We start from the raw sequence: 20,953 nt of genomic DNA, 5'->3' as shown, positions 1-20,953 counted from the left end.
GAGAATCAAGGCCCGGAGTTGAACTCTTGCCTCCACCACTTACTGGCTGTTATGACCTTGGGCAAATGACTCAACCTTCTCCGTGCCTTAGTTTTCCCCCCCATAAAATAAGAACACCCGCAGGAAAATATTACAGGAATTAAGGAGGATAATGAATGCAAATAATTTAGTAATTCTTGAGGTGGTTAAAAACTGTAGCTGTAATGTTATTATCATCGAAGTGTGGGTGTAATGCCTATGTATACAGGCAGCACTCCGTTATTCTCGCTCATTGCAAGCAGCAAAATCCTAAAGTTGCTCTTCTGTGAAATCAATATGTCCCAGTAGTAAAACACCGTATCTATATAAGGAAAAAATATGCATGCTTTCAGGGGGGAAAAGGCCACTTAGATTTTAAAAGTGTGATAAAAGAAATTGTGCTAGAAATTACTTAGAGAAGTAATGAAACATAGCTGCAAAACATCATTTTACAAACTAAAAGAACAAAGGACATTTTCTGTGACTAATGACACTTCTCCAGGATTGTAGGCCTAACAGATAAGGGAAAAGTAACAGAAGATATATTTTAGATTTCAGAAGGTTTCTAATTCTGTTTTGTTTTGTTTTGTAGCATAGCCATGAAGCTGGGAATATTTGACCTGCCCACTAAGTGTTATAGTTTAAAATGTTAAAAAATTGAAATCAATACTTCAATTTACTCTGCTTTTGACCCTTAAATTGTAGTCCCAAACCTACTGCCACTTAATATTTTTATTATTGGACTAATAATCATTAATCTCAGTGGCTAGAAGGTAAGGTCCGAATCGAACTAATAAAGAGGAAGATCTAAAACAACCAGAAGAAAAGAGAAACCATAGGAATACTGGATGAAAGCGAACGACTCTTTCATCGGCAGAGCATAATGCAAGCCCACTTTATTAGACCTGGGACTAATTAACTGGGAAGGCTCTGTGGTGGCTGAGCAAGAAAGGATTCTGGCACATATGCTCTTCCAGACTTCTGAATTTTGCTTACGATGACGGTGAAAACAGAAAAGTACCCCTGTCATTAATTACTGAGCACTTAGTATGTGCCAAGGAAGATACTGGGCATTTTACATGAATTAACTTAATTGTCATAAGAGCATTATATGGGCTTGCCAGATAATATAGGATGCACAGTTAAATTTGAGTTTCAAATAAACAACCAACTTTTTTTCACTCATCAGAGGATGCCAGAGAGAAACAGAGAAGTGGGGAGAGAGAAGGAGAAAGCTCTCCCCAGTGGGATGTGGTCACACTGCAATCTCCATTTCTCCATCCTGTAGAGATTTGCAGAACACATGTACACATATTTTTCAAGTCTCCAGGGCAGGAATTTGAACTGTGGTGTGTCATATGGGATCTGGCTCCCTTAATCACTAGGCTATGGAGCCAGTCCCATTATTTTTATAAGTGTGCCCCATGTAATATTTAAGACATGTACTCCAAAAAATATATATAATTTACCTGAAATTTTAATTCTACTGGAAGCCCTGTTTTTCTATTTCTATTTCTATTTTTTTTTTTTTTTTGTCATAGGGTGCATGAACTTGCCAGAGAGAGCTAGAGAAGAGGAAGTAAGAAATAACCCCCCCCCCAGGGGTGTGGCCACACTGCAATCCCTTCTTCATTCTCTCTCTTCTTGGGATTTTGGGGTAAACACGCCTGGAATGTGTATTTTTAATCCGACAATGCCAGTACTGTGAAATAGGTATTAACAGCCTAATTTTACTAATAAGGAAGTTGAGATTCAGAGAAATTAGGTAATTTGTCCAAGGCTGTATAGCTATCAGGTAACATGTCTAGGTTTTAAACAAAGCTTACCTTCATAGAAAATTTATTGCTGAGTGAAGCAAGCCAGGCTATAAAACAGAGACATTGCATGTCTCCACTTAACACATACTGACTGTCGACACTCTATGGTAGAGACTGAAAGACTGAAGGACAAAAAAGTATCAAAAATTGTTATGGAACTAGGGACAAAGTGGAAGGAGAATGGGGGAGAGGAAGCGTGCAGGAAGGGAAATTTGGGGAAAAAAATGGAGAAGACGTTTGTGGGGCACAGATATGGTTTGTTGCCTGTTTGTGACGTTGTGTATAGTATTCTCAACTTACCCGGGGCATGGTGTATATCATGTTGGGTAAAATCTCTTCACGATCTAAATGATGTATAGCAATTGAATGTATAAATAATAATAAATAATAATTAAAAATAATATTTGTTGAATGTAAAAAAAAAAGCTTACGTTCATAACTGGTCCAATGCACTCTATTATCACAATCTTTCCTACATCTGATTGGTCATCTTATAACAGGAAAAAAACAAATTTTAAGCAATTTTGTTTTTGCTTTACTTTCTCTTTCTTATATTTCAAAGGTTAACTGATGCTTGCAGCATCTGTAAGTAATGTAATCTGTAGCTATTGAAACAAATAAGGTCATAAATAAGCCTACTTGCTTAGAAAAGAAAACTTCAATTGTTTCATTTGGACAATAGTTGCAAGAATGTAGCCAGACCAAGGTCCTAGGCCAGAAATCTTCAGAGCAGGGAATGTTTGCTCAAGGTACACAATGTAACATGATAAATTGGGAAAATTGTAAGAATGTTACCATTTCACATAGTAGTTACTCAAAGATGTTTAGATTGTTTTGTTAAACAGTATAGTTTAAAGAAAATACCTTGCAGCTTCCCTTAATTTTTCAGTGTATGTCACAGGCTGAGTTAACAGATTCAATGTCACCATAAGAACATAAACAGGGTCATACATGTCATGGGAAAGGAAAAAGACGTACAGATCAATTTTGGGAAAATCATGAGGGTAGGAGTAATCCCGAACTAGCTAGAGTTATGCTATGGATAAATGAGAAATGTAACGGTATATAATGTGCTGGAAATTTCTGTTCGGGGAGTTGGTTGTGAGCTTGTTAGCTCTTGGCCACTCTCTGTGCTCGAACACAGCTAAGGAAACTATTTCTCCTTCTTTGCTTTGCCTCTTGATTATTCACAGAAATGACTGCTGTATTTTAGCCAGCAACAATCTCTTCTTCCTCCTGTTGATATCCTAATTGACCTGCAAAGTCAAATTTGTAGATCATATGGCTTTTGAATCATTAATTTTTTTTCCCAATCAGAATGCTCCCATAACTTTATTATATCTGTTCCAGTTGTTAATACAGTTTGACGTCTATCATAGAAGGTCAAGCACACATCTTCATAGTAGGCATTCTTCCACAAGCATTTCTCTTTCCTTACACCGCCTCTATTCTATGTCCTTTTGAGAAAGTGCCTCTTCCTCACTCTGTGCAGCCCAGATGAGAGAATCAATCAAGGCGTTACACCCTCCCATTATGAAGGCTGAGGAAGAGGACTCCTGTGCTGTCCTGTGCTTCCTCCTCCTCTATGCAACTGAGAGAGAGAAGTGCTGGCCAATAGGACTCTTTTTTCCAAATCTTCAAAACTGGAGCCAAATGATGCAAAACTAGGATAAATGATGAGTTCATTCCTTCCAGATAGTCAAACAATTGTTGTATTGATTTCTGTTCTTCTCTAGATTTTCCATTTAAATTCCCTCTTTGTTTGAATAAATAGTTTCTATTGTTTCTAAGAAAGAACCCTGGCTGATCATCCTCCTTGGACATAATTGTGAGCATCCTAAGGTCCATGTTTAATAGAGTTCTGCACCATTCCAACTCCAAGGAGAGCATCTTTAAAAAGAATGAGTACATAGTAGGCACTCAGAAATGTTTATAAAGTCAGAAGGGACAAACAAACAAATTGTCCAGGCCCATGGCACAGATCAGCATGATCTCTGTGCTCTCTTTTCGTACTTAGCATAGTCTGAATGGGTTTTAGAAAGCACGCTGGGAACTGGGATTACTAACTTTGTAAAAAGGAGGCAGATGACTTAACAGGTCTCAGTATGACTAAAATGTCCACGCTGTTTCTGAGATCTATGACTCACTACAAATAAGAAACTCAGTTTGAGAGCTCTTCCCACAGAGGACGCGGATGCATTAGTGCTAGTGCGCTAAAAATAAAGACAATGGAACTGAAACCACATGCTATCTTGCCAGGATAATACAAGTCTAAAAATGTATTTTTTTAAAGTAGGTTTTTGCTTGTAAGTTGCTTACTATGATTTTTCTTCATTACAATTTGATGCTAAAGAATTCACTTTGTTTATATTTTCAATCAACACTCAGTGCCTGCAGGGTTGAACAATCTATGACAACATGGATCAACGTAGTGATGTGTTTTTAAAGTGAGGGCAGTGACCTGAGATATACTAAATTACGGTATGTTGATATCACGTGATTAAGAGATACCTCAATAACATTTCTTGAATTATTATTATATGAATTTGAGCTCGGTATGTCAATGAAAGGAAAGGAGGGACTGAGTGTACTCTCTCAGGGACAGACAGACTCCCACAGAATATACTATTCAATTTCAGGCACTATATTTTCAGAGGCAGTAATTAAATAACATTATATCTAAGAGCCGAATGGGTAGGGTGGGAAAGAATCTAAATATCTTACCATTCTAGGAAACACTGAGGAAACTATTAAATGTTTCAGTTGGAAAATAACTCAGGATAAATGTTTAAACAAGAACCATTCCATGAAAGAAGAATTAGATTTACTCTATATTACTTCAGAATACAAACCTATATCTGGGGGATAGAAAAGATTTCAACAAACAACAAATAATCGTTATTCAGAAGCTACTCTGAACAATGCATGGCGTTGGGAGTAACGGAAGATACAAGATAAATGTAGTACAGTTCCTGCCTCCCAGGGGAACTATGGAGTCCTAGAAACCACTGGGCTTTGATAAGGCTTCTGAGTTTTGTGGAAGAATAGGGAAGTGGGAGATGATTCTAGCTAGTGAAATCTAGGAAGGCTTCTTGGAGGAAGTAGAATTTGAGTTACATTTTGAGAAAAGCTAGAAAAAAAATTTTAATTTATTGAGGGCTGGCTCTATGGTTCAGTGGTAATTTAATCAGCTACTCAAGAGAAGCCAGATCCCGCATGGCAACTATGGTCTGTAACCCTGGCCCAATCTGCCTACAACACACCTAGCATGCATACCGGTGCCCAGGATCCATCTGGCTAGAGGACAGGGATATGGCATGACCAGACCCTGTGGAGAGCACTCCTCTCTCTCTTTCTCCTTCTCACAAATGGGCATGCAGGTTCTATCATGAACAAAGAAAAAAAAAAATGACTTAGAACAGTTTATTGACTTGGGCCGGCCAGGTGGCACGGTGGCTAAGTCAGCGGACCTCACATGGCCTAGTGCATGGCTCCAGTCCCAGACCTGGTGGCTTGGAAAAAATTCTGGGCATGTGTGTAGTTGTGACCAAATTCCTGAGATTGAGAATGGAGAAGGACTACAGCAGGGCCATCTCCTTGAAGAGTGATTTCTCATTTTCTCGCTCTCCTTTCTTTTTCTCTCTGTCTCTCTCCAGTAATCACATGCACTCTATAGGGAAAAAAAAAAAGCTTATTTACTTATTTGTCTCATGAGAGAGAGTTAGAGACAGAGAGAGAAAGAAAGAGAGCAGCCACCCCCCAAGAGGCCCTCATACCATGATCTGCCCCCTGCAATAGCCAGGCCAGACCTTAGGCATGTATGCATGCATGCATGTGCCCAGCACATAGAGGGAGGCCTCAGGCTTGTGAACTGAGGACTTTCCCATGTAGGTCCAGTTGCATTACCACCATCCGGTCTCAGGGCCAAACAGAAATGTACCAGGGGAAGAGACATACCAAATGGGAGAGAAGTTAGAGCAATGGCAGAGAAACGGAAAAGTAAAAGCCTAGAGAAATAGAGGATGTGGATGGTTACACCAGAATAAGGTGGGTAATGGTAGTGTGAAAGGAAAAGGAGGGAAGAAATTAAATTGTAGAGGGATTGAAAAACTGGGCTCAGAAGGCTGCCTTCTGGACAGTCAAAGATTGTTTTAAAAGAGGTTTTTGCCTTAGGAGGTGTGTGCTCCCTGGAAAGAGAGAGAGAGACAGAGAGACAGAAAGCGAGAAATCACCCCCCAGGGGGGATGGTCACGCTGCAATCCCTTCTCCTCCATTCTCCTCTCAGGAACTATGGAGTCCTAGAAACCACTGGGCTTTGATAAGGCTTCTGAGTTTTGTGGAAGAATAGGGAAGTGGGAGATGATTCTAGCTAGTGAAATCTAGGAAGGCTTCTTGGAGGAAGTAGAATTTGAGTTACATTTTGAGAAAAGCTAGAAAAAAAATTTTAATTTATTGAGGGCTGGCTCTATGGTTCAGTGGTAATTTAATCAGCTACTCAAGAGAAGCCAGATCCCGCATGGCAACTATGGTCTGTAACCCTGGCCCAATCTGCCTACAACACACCTAGCATGCATACCGGTGCCCAGGATCCATCTGGCTAGAGGACAGGGATATGGCATGACCAGACCCTGTGGAGAGCACTCCTCTCTCTCTTTCTCCTTCTCACAAATGGGCATGCAGGTTCTATCATGAACAAAGAAAAAAAAAAATGACTTAGAACAGTTTATTGACTTGGGCCGGCCAGGTGGCACGGTGGCTAAGTCAGCGGACCTCACATGGCCTAGTGCATGGCTCCAGTCCCAGACCTGGTGGCTTGGAAAAAATTCTGGGCATGTGTGTAGTTGTGACCAAATTCCTGAGATTGAGAATGGAGAAGGACTACAGCAGGGCCATCTCCTTGAAGAGTGATTTCTCATTTTCTCGCTCTCCTTTCTTTTTCTCTCTGTCTCTCTCCAGTAATCACATGCACTCTATAGGGAAAAAAAAAAAGCTTATTTACTTATTTGTCTCATGAGAGAGAGTTAGAGACAGAGAGAGAAAGAAAGAGAGCAGCCACCCCCCAAGAGGCCCTCATACCATGATCTGCCCCCTGCAATAGCCAGGCCAGACCTTAGGCATGTATGCATGCATGCATGTGCCCAGCACATAGAGGGAGGCCTCAGGCTTGTGAACTGAGGACTTTCCCATGTAGGTCCAGTTGCATTACCACCATCCGGTCTCAGGGCCAAACAGAAATGTACCAGGGGAAGAGACATACCAAATGGGAGAGAAGTTAGAGCAATGGCAGAGAAACGGAAAAGTAAAAGCCTAGAGAAATAGAGGATGTGGATGGTTACACCAGAATAAGGTGGGTAATGGTAGTGTGAAAGGAAAAGGAGGGAAGAAATTAAATTGTAGAGGGATTGAAAAACTGGGCTCAGAAGGCTGCCTTCTGGACAGTCAAAGATTGTTTTAAAAGAGGTTTTTGCCTTAGGAGGTGTGTGCTCCCTGGAAAGAGAGAGAGAGACAGAGAGAGACAGAGATGGTGAGAGGGAAAGTGAGAAATCACCCCCAGGGGGATGGCCATGTCACAATCCCTTCTCCTCCAGGGATCTTGGGCATGCAAGCACATGAGTCCAGCATGATTTTCAAGCCACCAGATCGGGGACTCAAACCATGGTCAGCCATGTGGGAGTTCAGCAATGTAACCACTACACTCTCTGCTGGGCCCCAGTCATAAGGATTTTTAAGAAAATTAGAGTTGATGTTAATTATCTTCTCCTCCGAAGAATTTTGGGGTGTTCCAAAAACTTAAAAACAGCCAGCCACTGAAGGCAATTATCCAACACCCAAAAAAGCGCTTCCACTGGACTCTAGAGAATTCTCCAAATACCATCAATCTCTTCTCAGGTTATTCCCTTGGTCTTCTCACTCTAATGAATCCCATATCTTCCCAGAGGTCACTGCTTCCCTGGGGCACTTCCACATGGTACTGTTCTTCTCTCTCAACCCTGGCACCCAGAAATCTGAAGGAGGAACAGGTTGTCTTCCTTGCATCTCAAAGCTACCTTAGACCATTCACCTTCCCTCTTCCCTACATCTTCACTCTTAGGTAGTTACATCACATCACCTTCTACCCTTCAATCCTTGCATCTACCTGCTACCTCCCAGGCCAGGCTCCCTTATTTATTTTTTAATAACTTCTATTGTAATTTCTAATTTACATATAACAGTTGTATATCTTTGTGGGTTACAGTCTGGTTTTTGAAAGCATGTACACAATGGGTAATAAATCAAGAAACTAAACATCTCCACCATCTCCAACACTTACCATGACTTTGTGTTGTATACATTCAAAATTCTCTCTACTGCTTACTGAAAGATGAAAATGAAATGATCTCTAATGCTCTTCACTGTGCTCTGTCTATGGCCCACTTCACTTGTTTACATTCTCAACCAAATTCTCTGTCCCTCTCCTCTTTCCAGTTCCTGGCATCCACCATTGCACTCCCTATTTCTATCCAATTAAATTGTTTAGATCTCTTTAATGAGTAATTGTTGAATAAGGACACACAGCATTCTTGACGAGGTTAACTCCTGGCCTATCGGTCTCCCCAAAACTACTCAATTCTTGACTATTTCAGTATATATGTAGCTAGTCCTTCCCACACCCTGGCTTCTCAGTCCCTGGGAAGTCTTTCCTCTGATGATCTTTTCCTCCATCTTGCTGTAGTCTCTTATTCCATATTCTGGTCTAGACCTTGTCATCACCAGTAAGAGCACTCCCACACCCTATTAATGCCAGGCATTCCTTCTCTGACCACCCTCTGGCATCTCTTCAGCTTCTCCTATTCTAATCCCATCATACTTTGACCCCTCTGAGATCCCCAACTAATTGATCTTACCAACTTTTCATTGTTCCTTACCCCCCTCTGGATGTCTTCACTTACTTCTTATTTATTTATTTACATTTAATCATATATGTCTTTATAATGTCCAACATTTCTTTTCTAGCATGAATACTATGCATGTCAGTCAAGACAACGATATTACTATATACATTATTGTCAGCAAATAGCTTCTCATTTTTTGTCGATTTAGCATACTTTTACTGTTTTTTTCTTCTCATTTCATATTAAACTTTTTTCTTCACATTTTATTGACTCACAAAAGATCTTAAACTAAAAATATGGGCAAAGCTAAAATCTAGTGGCAAATGCACTGCAATTTTCTTCTGAAATATTTTTTTCTCTCTATATTCCCCCTTTTACTAAAGTAAATAAACTAACTTATTTGCAAAAATAAAATAGGTTAGTCTCAATTTGGTCTGTTATTTGCACAAAGCCCCATAAGAATTCAATTTCTGATGCAAGGCAACAGATACTATTGTATTATTGAACTTATGTAAATAACCATTCTGCCAGAAAATAAGAATGCTCAAATATTTTTCAATTGCAAAGGGGTCAAGAAGGGAGAAAAACTTATGTTTCAACTAAAAAAAAAAGAAATGAATTGTTGAACCTATTAGCAACTCACAAGAAAACTCAAATCTTTAAATCTAAAAAATATAGCATAGAAGAAAATCAGTAATGTTTAGACAAAAGTCAAAAGAATTCTCTTTCACCAGTTTAGTCTCAATCTCTCTTTTGTTGAATTTTCAGTGTTACTGTGGTCTGATCTTTTTATTTAAATCCTGGAAGTTAACACTCAACATTATTATTGATATTTCTGAGCTTGTCCTTACCATTAAATAGGCCATTTGCTTGTTCTTTTTTGTTCTTTTATTTCTGTCTGTCTATAATTTTCCTGGTATAGCACTCTCTCTTTTTTTTTTTTTTTTGGAGAGATTTTCACTGTAGGGCGCGTGCGCTCGCCAGACAGACAGAGAGAGACATAGAGACAGAAAGCGAGAAATCACCCTCCAGGGGGGATGGTCACGCCGCAATCCCTTCTCCTCCATTATCCTCTCGGGATCTTGGGCACGCACGCACACGCGCCCGGCGTGAGTTTTAAGCCACCGGGTCCGGGACACGAACTGCGGTCGACTACGTGGGAGTCCAGCGACATAGCCATTACGCTAACTGCTGGTTCCCGTATAGCACTCTCTTTAAAACATCTCGAAGAAGTTCTGGTGTTGGTAAATTCTTTCAGTTTTTGTTTATCTGAGGATTTTTCAGGCTTTTTTTTTTTCCTATATGAAAGATAACCATGCCAGATATAGTATTCTTGGTTGAAACTGTTTCACTTAACACTTTGAATATATTTTCCCACCCTTTCCTCAAGAGGTCCAACGTTAGCCTGATGGAATATCCTTTGAAAGTAAAGATGTTTCTCTCTTGCCAATTTCAGTATTTTTATCTCTGTGTTTTTGGTCAATCTGGCCATGATGTGCCTTGGAAAAGATCTTCCTGGGCTGATTCTATGTGGGTTCCATTTTATTTCTTGGGTCTGAATATTTGAATGGCTCTCTAGGTTTGGCAAGTTTTCTTCCACGATTTCATGGAATAGATTATCAAAGCACTGATTAATTTCTTCACTTTCTGGGATACCAATGATCTGGATGTCGGGCATCTAAGGTATCTAGTAATACTTGTATATTATTTTCATGTTTTTGGTTATTTTCTCAGTCTTTTTGGTGAACTTTTCTAGGTCAAAATTTCTATCTTCTACATCTGAGATTCCATCTTCTGCATGATCTAATCTGTTTTTAATACTTTCAAGGAAGGTTTTGTTTTCTGTATTACAGTCTTCATCTCTAATAGTTCTATTTTATTCTTTTATTGTGGTGTGTATTTCCTCTTTCAGATTGTGCAAGAACTTTCTCATCTCCTGGAACTTGTTGTCTGCTTTCTCCTGCATCTTCTGGAGTCCGTTGTCTCTCTTCTTTTGCATCTCTGTTAGCTTTGTCACTATGAATATTCTTTATCTGACATTTCCATGACTTCCATTGTACTGTCTGTGGATTATAAAGGGCTGTTCTTTTCCCTTAGGAGAGAGATATTTTCTTGGTTTCCCATATTTCTTATGCCTCTGTGGTGGTTTCTGGTCATCTGATGGATTTTACATTTTTTCCTACTTTCTGGGAATTAATTCTGAGTGTTAGAAGCATGCAGGAGGACTTTCTGGGAGTTAATTCTGAGTGTTAGAAGCATGCAGGAGGAGATGACCCACAATATCTCTGCAGTTCCATTTCCCTGATACTCATCAAGCAACCTGCACTTTTGTTGATGGAACTGGACATTATGAAGGGCTCCCAGTTTCTGAAGAACAGGTGCACCTAGGCTGAGCTGCAGGGCTTCAACTAAGCGGTCAGAGGTGTGTGGGAGAAGATGAGCTACACTCTCTGCAGCTCCATATTTCTCCAAGATGCTCACTTTGCAGCCTCTTCTGATTTTTAGTCATTGGGTGGTATATTTCTCCCAGATGCTCACTTTGCAGTCTCTTCTGATTTTTAGTCATTGGGTGGTATATTCACATGTGGTTAATTTGTTGGAGCTTTCTGCTACTATAAGGTTATATGCTTCACTTTACTGTGAGATACTTCTAAGACAATTTCTCCTCTACTACTGTGCTGTGCAACGTGGTATCCACAGAAAGAGATTTGAATTCAGATTTATAAAAATGAGTTTCTCCCTTTCTGTAGCAGTTCAGTGGGGGTTGAGGTTTTCTATGACTCTAAAAGTACTCAGATGGGTCACTACTGTGCACATAGACCTGCCAGACAATCAATGTATGGAAGCTTGCTTCACTAGGTGCTGGGCTGGAAGACGAGTTTTGGAGCAGAGACTTTTTCAGTTAAAGGAACAGGGCTGGGCCCACCTCAGAGGCACATGGATTCTCGCTTTGCTAGGTGCTGGGCTGGAACATCACTTACCTCTTTACCATGCTTCAATCACATAATCAGTCATGGCGATTACTCTTTTTAATGAACTTTTTGTTTCTCTCTCTTTTCCAATTTCCTTGGCAAAAGCACAGTCTTAATCAATCTACCTCTCTACCAATTCTGCTCCTTCGCTCATATAGCTAATCGAGGCTGAAGAAAAATACAGACATGGAAACCAGTAGTTGCTTTAATTTTATGACTATAAATCTCAAACACAGTTTTATGCAAGCTGCAGACATCTCTCTTCTGGTCATAACATCTTTCTCCTCTTTCTTCCTCTTCTCTGCTTCCCTTTCTGGTCCCTCTCTGGCTCCATCTGCATTCTCAGTGATGACCTTGCTTCCCCCATTACACATAAAACTGACACAGTAGGAAGGAAACTTCGTGGACCCTCATCAGGCCTCCAACACCCACACACACCCCCTTCCCATTTGGTAGCTGTTATCACAGATGAGCGATCCAAGATCCTATTGTACGTAGCTTTCATCTCCTCACTGACGCCCACATGACAAAGTCTCCCCTCTTTAAACATCATGAATTATCTGCTGAAGATTTGCTATTTTGAAAAGAAACTCTCTTGACCTTACTTCTCCTCCAGCTGCTGTCCTATTTCTTCACTACCCTTCATAGCAAAACTGCTCCAAAAAGTTCCTTTAGTCACAAGCATCTAATTTGTATCCTCTCATTCTCTCTTAAGCCCACTTCATTCAGGATTTCCTCCTCACCACTTCACCAAAACAGCTTTTATTGAAATCACCATCGACTTCCACTTTACTAAAATCAATGGCCAATTCTCAGCCCTTACCTTACTTGACTTTCAACACTATTGAATCTAGATAATCACTTGTCTATTAGTGAGATATTTTCTTAACTTCCAAGGTGTGGCACTTCTGAGTTTTCTCCATCATCGCTGGTCCTTCTTTGCTGGTGGTTCATGTCTCTCTGAGTGCCCTGGATCGTGCCCGTTGATCATCTCCCTGACCCTATCTATCATTCTTCCTTTGTTCACCTCTTTCCACTTCATGACTTTAAATATCATGTGTATGTTAATGACTGTCAATTTTGTATCTCCTTCAAAGGTCAATCTCTCACTCCACATATGTTAGCCCTAGCACACAGGTGATCTCACCTGTTCTCAGTTTTCTCATACCCCCAGCCAAATTCCTGATTCTGGCCCTACCTTTGTCCTCATACCCACCAAAACGGAATTCCCTGCATCATTCTCTATTTTGGTAATACTAACCCATTTACTTGGGCCAAAAACTTTGTTGTCATGCTTATCTCTTCTTTTACCCTTACCCCACATCCAATCTGTTGGGAAATTCCATTGACTCAACTCTAAAATATATCCAGAGGCCAAGTTCTCAGGGTTGCTTCTATTGCACTACTCCTCGTTAGATCTGTCATCTCTCAATTGGATTATTTTGGAGGCCTCTTATCTGACCTTTCTCCTTTTACCTTCTCTGCTTCTAGTCTATTCTCAAACAATGGTCAGAATTATCCTATCACAATATAAGTCAGATCATGGGATTCTTCTGCTCAAAAACCCATAAGAACTTTCATTATACATAGGGCTCAAAGTCCTCACAATGGGCTACAAGGTCCTATTGCACTGAGCTGATCCCTCCCCCCAACTCCACTCCAGCCCCAGGAGCCTTGATACTGTTCCTCTAACTACCAGACTCACTCCTACCCTAGGGCCTGTCCACTGGCTGTCCCTTTGCTGGAATTCAGTTGCTCAGACATCCACATGGCTGTCTGGTCAACTCCTAGTCTTTGATCCTATATCTCCTCCATGATGTGATGTACTCTGACCATCTTATTTGAAATGACAACATGCCATCCTCTTCCTGCCACCTGATTACCACCACCTGATCCATAATACATACCCTCTCCCTAATCACTCTAGAGTTATCATATCATATACAGTTTACATATTATATATCATAGAATTATATATCATTATTTTGTATTATACATTATATATATAGTTTGTGTATCTCATATAATTTATTTATTATCTTTCCTAACTGGTATATGAACTCTCTGAAGGCAAGAACTTTTTCTATTTTTTTGAGCAAGAAGTATTTTTAACAAGGTCTTGGCATGTTGTTACCCTCTTGCCCCAGCCTCCCAGTGAGCCAAGACCATAAGCATGTGCCACATGTCTGGTCTGTTTAGGTTGAGCCAGAGCTGAATCTCTTCACAGGGGCTCCCATACAGCCTCAGTCTCCACACAGGGGTGCCCTCCTGCTTGTGACACTGCAGCTGGTTCAGGGCAAGGACCTCTGATTGCTTTGTTCACTGACGTATCCCAATTACTTGAATGGCACCCGGCAACCTAATAGGCCCTCAATAAATATTTGTTGAAAGAAAGGCAGGTTCAGCAATTAGAAAGTTATGGCAATAGTCTAAAAAACAGCTAATGAAGGGTTAGCCTACAGAGATTTATTGGCAGTACAAAGATAAATAATCTGTAATCTCTGCTCGTGAAGACCTCCCAGTGGACAAATGAATAGGTCATTTCAAAAATGGTAAAAACATGGGACCAGCAGTTAGCGTAATGGGTATGTCGCTGGACTCCCATGTAGTCGGCCACGGTTCGAGTCCCAGACCCGGTGGCTTAAACTCACGCCAGGCGCATGTGCACGTGTGCCCAAGATCCCGAGAGGAGAATGGAGGAGAAGGGATTGTGGCATGGTCATCCCCCCTGGGGGGTGATTTCTCACTTTCTGTCTCTCTGTCTCTCTCTGTCTGTCTGGCGAGCGCATGCGCCCTATAGCTAAAACCTCTCCAAAAAAAAAAAAAAAAAGAAGAAAAAAATGGTAAAAATCATCATCATAATAATAGAGTCAAAAAAAGGGACCCTAGAAAATACAGCACAAGGAAATGGTAAAAATCATCATAATAATAATAGAGTCAAAGAAAGGGACCCTAGAAAATACAGCACAAGGAAAGGTTGGAGGCATGGAACAGCATTGTGTTCTTAGGGAACTGAAAGCACATGAGTGTGACTAGATGCAATGGCTTGTGTGATGTGTGAACGTGACAGGGCCAGCATCCCGTTATTTAATGAGCAGGAATTTATTAACAGATGTTGCTGTGAAGCTGTATTGTAGATGTGATTAAAGTCCATAATCAGCTGACTTCATGTAAGGGAGCGTATCCTCAATAATCCAGATGGAACTAATTCAAATCAGCTAAAATATCTTAAAAGCAGAGTTGAGGCTTCCCTGAAGAGGAAGAAATTCCACCTCTGGACAGAAGCGAGGACATTCCAAAGAGGAATCAGGATGGGGTGAGAGTTACTATAAGTGGTTTCTGAATTCCTGTGCAATTTGATGCTTCTAGAACATCACTTTGCAGAGATGTTGCTTTGTTCACTGATGATTCCTCAGTACTCAAAGTAATATCTAGCCTATAGTGGGCATGCAATATGTATGTGTTGAATAAATGCATGAATGAATAGTTAAATGAGTCTCTCCCCTAAACAAGCACATAACACCTTTTAGTTGGAATTACCTGCTTAAATGTAGAATCATTTTAATATTTTTAGGAGATCACAGATGCTTCCTAGAAGCCTGAAAGTCAATATAAAAACTTCAGCCTTCTTCTCTGACCTCAGGAGGAGGTGGGCAAGCCAACCCAGATAATTTAGGCTTCAAAATTGGCATTTTAGCTTAAAATTTTCCTGAACTCTGTTAGAGTGTCAGGAAAATGGGCAAATCACTATTTTGTTTTACTGTGCAGTAAGTTTTTTTCTGAACAGAGTGAATTTTTGTCAGTCCAGTTTTCATTTAGAGCCTATCACTGTGGGTGAAGAGCAGCCTTAACTTCTTGAGATATCAAGCTCTGTCTCCTCTTATTGGTCTTGGTAACATCTGCCACTGACTAGGGTAAGGTTGGGGGAAATACAACTCCTAAAGGTAAAAAAATTAAATAAGAAAAAATAAAAAGCTTAACTAGAGGTACGGCCTAACTGTACAATAAAAATAGAAGGCAGGCTGTGCCAGATTGCTGCTAACACGGGGCCCTGTTGAACTTCCCATGCATTACCTTGGTGGAAGACTTTGGTTTTTCCATTAGTGATTCCAGAAGAGCTTGCCTCCATTTTTATTGACCTTCTGCCTGGTGGGAGTGAGGAATGCCTGACCACAGGCAGGCGACTTGACCCTGGGCGGCTTGCCGCACTTCGCCGTTGATGGATTTGCAAACGCTTTTCAGCCCCATGAATAGATAAACTTAAACCTGGAATGAAAAATAGCACCATCAGACTGAAGAAGTCAGTTCAGAATGGCTAAAACGCCAAGTTATATTCCGGCATGAAATCCAGAGAGCATAAGTAACACATACCACATTCTTGAGGGATGTTCGTGATACTAGAATTGTGATATCAGTTGCTTTTTACATTATATTATTTACTGAACATTGCTTCATTCAAAAGCAGACATTTTTAGCCCCCTAAGGATAAATGAGAGATCCAATAAAGTCAAATATTAAAATTTGCATCAATTATTGACAAAATCCTGGAAAAATATGCACATCTGGCATATTGTCATCAGGGGCTTCACAGCTCAGGAACTAGGAGTTAGCTGAAATTTCAATGAAAATCAAGGAATTTTCTCCACATGATTCAAGGATAAGCCAGAGCTTACAGCTGAACTCACCTTTACACCTCTGATAACTTTAGAACTATGTATATTTCTAGAACCATTTCATTTTAGAAAATTTCAAAAATACCAAAAGCAAAAAAATACAAACAAAACAAAACAAAAACTGGGACCAGCATTTAGCATAGTAGCTATGTCACTGAACTCCCATGTAGTCGACTGTGGTTCGAGTCCCAGACCTGGAGGCTTAAACTCACACCAGGTGCATGTGCGTGTGTGCCCAAGATTCTGAGAGGAGAATGGAGGAGAAAGGATTGTGGCAAGGCCATCCTCCCTGGGGGGCGATTTCTCGCTTTCTGTCTCTCTGTCTCTCTCTTTCTGGCAAGCGCCCGTGCCCTACAACAAAAACCTCTCCAAAAAAACCCCCCAAAAACAAAATAGTATAATCAAACCCTCACTCAGCTTCAACCAATAGTAAGACTTTTCCAATTTTCTTTCATCTTCTCCAGCTTCTTTGCTGTTGGTTTGCTTTTTTGGTGCTAGAGTAATTTAAAGCAAATCCTATTTATCATGTCAATCTCATCAAAAGCAATAATGATAGCATTGTCTTGTGTCAGTTATTGCTATATCAAGATGGATTACATCTACTGAAGCATATCAACTTTATACAAAAAGTCTGAGGTCCAGCCACAGAAGTGCACACTGGTTAATGTTGCTACTGACAGGCTGAAGCTACGTGAATGACCTGGATTCCATTCCCAGCTCATTCTAAAAGCTAACATAGTGGCACACATTTTAGTCCTAGCTACTTGGGAGGGTGAGGCAGGAGGGTCATGACACAGTAAGACCCTGTCTGAAAAACAACAACAACAATAATAATAATCTGAGTTCAAAGAATATTTTTAAAAAGCATATTGGTCACTATTAGAGGTTACTAATATAGCAATTCTTCATGCAGAAAATTAATAAAGGGAAAGAAACAAGCATTTATCCTGCCTTTCTCATATTAACCATATTTCAAGGTAACCAAATAGTTGGTGAGAGAAAGTTCTTCACTACAGAAGAATTCCTTATAGCAAGTATTCATGTAAAAGAGAATTATAAAATAATTTTAGAAGCCCCAGTGAAATAGGAAAGGTGACATGATTTGTCCAAAGCAGCACTGTGAGGAGAGAAGTGGAATTTATCTTTGGTCTTTAAAAAGAGCCAAGGAAAGGTGTCAGTCTTATTTAATGCTAATTCCTGATCAGTAGAACTTGGTCAGGAATCATGTCATCTGATGGGGGACAGCTAAGTTTTAGGAAACTGCAGGATTTTTGATTAAGAGGAGAATCCATTGAAACTTGAAGGTAGAAGTTTAGAGTTGTAAGTTACTTCAGTGTTTAGCTAATTAATCTGGTACCTTTACAGAAGAGTAAACTGAGGCCTGATGAAGTAAAATAATTGGTTCACAGATTACTAGCATTTAAAGGTTAGGTGAGACAGCTACTACAAACTGAGAAATGAAAGAAATAACAAGCCAGCAAAGAGGTAAACAAAATACCCAGCAAACATAGGTCAGGTCAAAGGTACGAAGGGTGGCTTTAAATTTCCCCAGGGGGGAATTATAGGCTAGAACCTGGGGCAATTTATAAATTCTAATGAACCTTAAGAAAAGATGACCCAAATCAGAAGGGAGTTTGATCAGCCAGAGAAGCATGAACACAAACAGTGTAATGGAGACAAATACAGGTAGTACTCATTCCAGCAATAGCTTTGAAGCTCAGGAATTCCAGTTGCACAGCCAGAGATTCCTGACATACATGTTCACTCTCCATTACCCACTCAGCTGCCCTTATTCTGACAGTGCTCACCAGACCACCTTTGGATTAGGATTAGGCCATGGCTTCCAGTACAGGAAGAGTGTTCCAAGTGTCCCAGTGTACCTGGCGCACGGTGTTCTCAGAATGAGCTAACCAACTGGGGCGGGCCCTGCCCTTTGGCATATCTACCTGCTCATAAATTACTCGGTATGAGCCTGCCTCCAAGATCTGGTTTCGTAGCCCACCATGCTGTGAGTCTGAGCCTCAGTTTCATAAAAGTCACCCAGGTTAGGATTAAAATGCTTGTAGTCTCCTGGAAGATAGCCTGGACAGCTTCTCTCTGGCCATGTATGCACGACTCAGATGCTCAGGTGCCTGGCAAGTGTGAGCCCTCTACTCCCAGGCATCCCCGTGGTCAGGGCTGGCCCCCTACCATCAATATCTTTCCACTCCACTGTGCACTGTGCTGCCCCTGCGTGTCCTACATGTCCACAGAGGTTCAGACTGAACATCTATAGGCCTACCAAGAGTTCCAAAGAATGCAGATAGATTTGTAGGTGACAGGTGAAGGGGACGGGAGAGACATTTTAAATCAACATGAGCTAACACATGCAGTGTCAGTCTGAAAATGTGAAATAGAGTGCTCCAGAGTATTTCTTCTTTCCCTTCTGCAGAGGCTTATTGGTCTGAAGGGACCAGGATTCTGACTCAGAGAGGCACTTCCATCTGTTATATAACCTTCTCAGAGAAGCATAAAATGATGTAAATGTGAATAAAATTACACTGTGAAAATAATGGTATAGGTACTTGAAATTACTAAATTCCATCTTTTTAAAAATATCATTTAAGAAACAGCAGAAGGCGTGATGGTTACATTGCTGGACTCCCATGTAGTTGGCCACAGTTTGAGTCCCGGACTCAGAGGCTTAAAACTGATGCTGGGTGAGTGTGTGTGTGTCCAGGGTCCCAGGAGCAGAATGGAGAAGATGGGATTGCAGAGTGGTTATGCCCCCAGCCCAGGACTGATTTCTCAGTTTGTCTCTTTGTCTCTGTCTCTCTGGAAGCACACATGCCCTATATAAATCATAAATCATAAAAAGAAAACCTAATTCATGAGTGTAACTGGGAGAGGGTAGTTACGATGAAGAAAGATATGTTACATAGGAATTAGGGAAGAAACCTTAATGCCTGGGAAAATCCATCCAGTCCTCTAGGAATTAAGAGTCCTTAAAAGTTCAGATAAAGGGTCTGCCCTATGAAAGCTCTCTTCACACAAGGGCTAAGTCCATAGGTGAGAGAGAGAAAGAGGAACAAATAGCTAGTATACAAGACAAAAAATATCCTCCAGATATTTGAACATACTAACATTTATAGAAATCCCAACTTCACTTCTTTAAAAATAAATTATTAGTCAAAAGCTGTATCCATCCAATTTGTTCTAAATTGGTTTGGAAAAAAAAATTGTCACATTATACTAAATGCTAGGCACTGTGCTAGATATTGATCATTATCTCATTAACACCTCCCCACAACCATAAAAGACAGATAATTGATATCCACATTTTTGCAAATAGGAAATCTGAGGCTCATGAAGTGACTTGTCCAAGATCACACAACAAATGATTAAATGAAAAAAAATATATATATAAGTTTATTTAGTTAGTTCTTCTATGACAGAGGGAGACAGAGAAAAAAAGAGAGAAGTACCCCGTGCCACCATCTACCTCATCCTCAGGCAGTGAGGATCATGGACATGTGTACACACCCATGAGCATACGAAGACCTTGGAATGAGGACCCAGGTGTTTCCCATGTGGTCTCAGTATCATGGAGCTGCATCATCATTAGTTTCCAATTTTTTTTTGAGAGAGATATTTTTGCTATAGGACACTTACACTCACCAGAGAGATAAAGAGAGACAGGAGAGACAGAGACACAGAAAGCGTGAAATCACCCCCTTGGGGAGATGATCACACAGCAATCCCTTCTCCTCCATTCTCCTTTTAGGATTTTTGGCATGCACACACACACATCTGACATGAGTTTTAAGCAGTTGTGTCCGGGACTTGAACTGCCATCGACTATGTGGGAGTCCACGACATAACCATTACACCATCTGCTGGTCCCCATTAGTTTCAATTTTAATCTTGTTCTTTTTTATTTTATCATGTAGTCCAACAAATTAAATACCAATGCATAGCTACTTGTTTTAAGTCTGTAGTGGTTCTGAATAACTTAACAGAGATCTACCCAGGTGATTATTAGAAGCTGCAGGATGCTCATATTCCTTTGACCCAAGTTCTTACAGAGTCTTATTCTCTGCCCCCTTCTCCATGCTTGCCTCCTGACACCATCCATGTTGAAATGTCTTTCCTGTTCTTGACCAGCTATCAGGCACCTTCATCAGTAAGAAAATCTCAAACTATTCCTTCTCCTTGAAGCCCTTCTAATTCCTTTGGCTCATTGTATCAATACTCCAGTTTCTAATCTTGCAATTAGCCCTTATCATGCAATGTTCTTAAACTGTGCTGGTACAAGGATGACCTATGTTTCCAACTACTTAAAATTTCTAACAGCAAGAAACACATTGCTTATGGACCAACGTGGCTGGTGTGAGATGACAATCTCCCTTCAGTCCTCTTTCCCCTGCACTTTACACTCTAGCAGTGCGAAGACACATTGGGCATAAATGGAGCAGAGTCAAGAGTAAATCCACACATGGACAATGAGCACTTTCAGCTGTACAACAAATTTTTCATTCAATGCTCCCTGTTTCATGATACCCTCACTATCTTTCCTGGTCTTCCTGGGACCTGAAACCAGGCTGCCTCCCTCAGGTTCAGCA

General features: G+C 40.5%; 1 protein-coding gene across 1 annotated transcript in view; it reads right to left on the bottom strand.

Moving 5' to 3' along the window:
* Positions 1-15,934, bottom strand: part of LOC102482021 (anoctamin-4) — a 247,596-nt gene extending 231,662 nt beyond the window's left edge. Inside the window, exon 1 of the mRNA XM_027775698.1 lies at positions 15,754-15,934. Coding sequence (XP_027631499.1) covers positions 15,754-15,808 — 55 coding nt within the window. The 5' untranslated portion in view covers positions 15,809-15,934. The remainder of the gene's footprint in view (positions 1-15,753) is intronic.
* Positions 15,935-20,953: the final 5,019 nt, after the last annotated feature.

The sequence above is a fragment of the Tupaia chinensis genome, unplaced genomic scaffold, assembly GCF_000334495.1.
Source record: "Tupaia chinensis unplaced genomic scaffold, TupChi_1.0 Scaffold000054_1, whole genome shotgun sequence".
Taxonomy (NCBI): domain Eukaryota; kingdom Metazoa; phylum Chordata; class Mammalia; order Scandentia; family Tupaiidae; genus Tupaia; species Tupaia belangeri.
The sequence above is the reverse complement of the archived record's forward strand: the minus strand, read 5'-3'. Positions and strand labels throughout refer to the sequence as shown.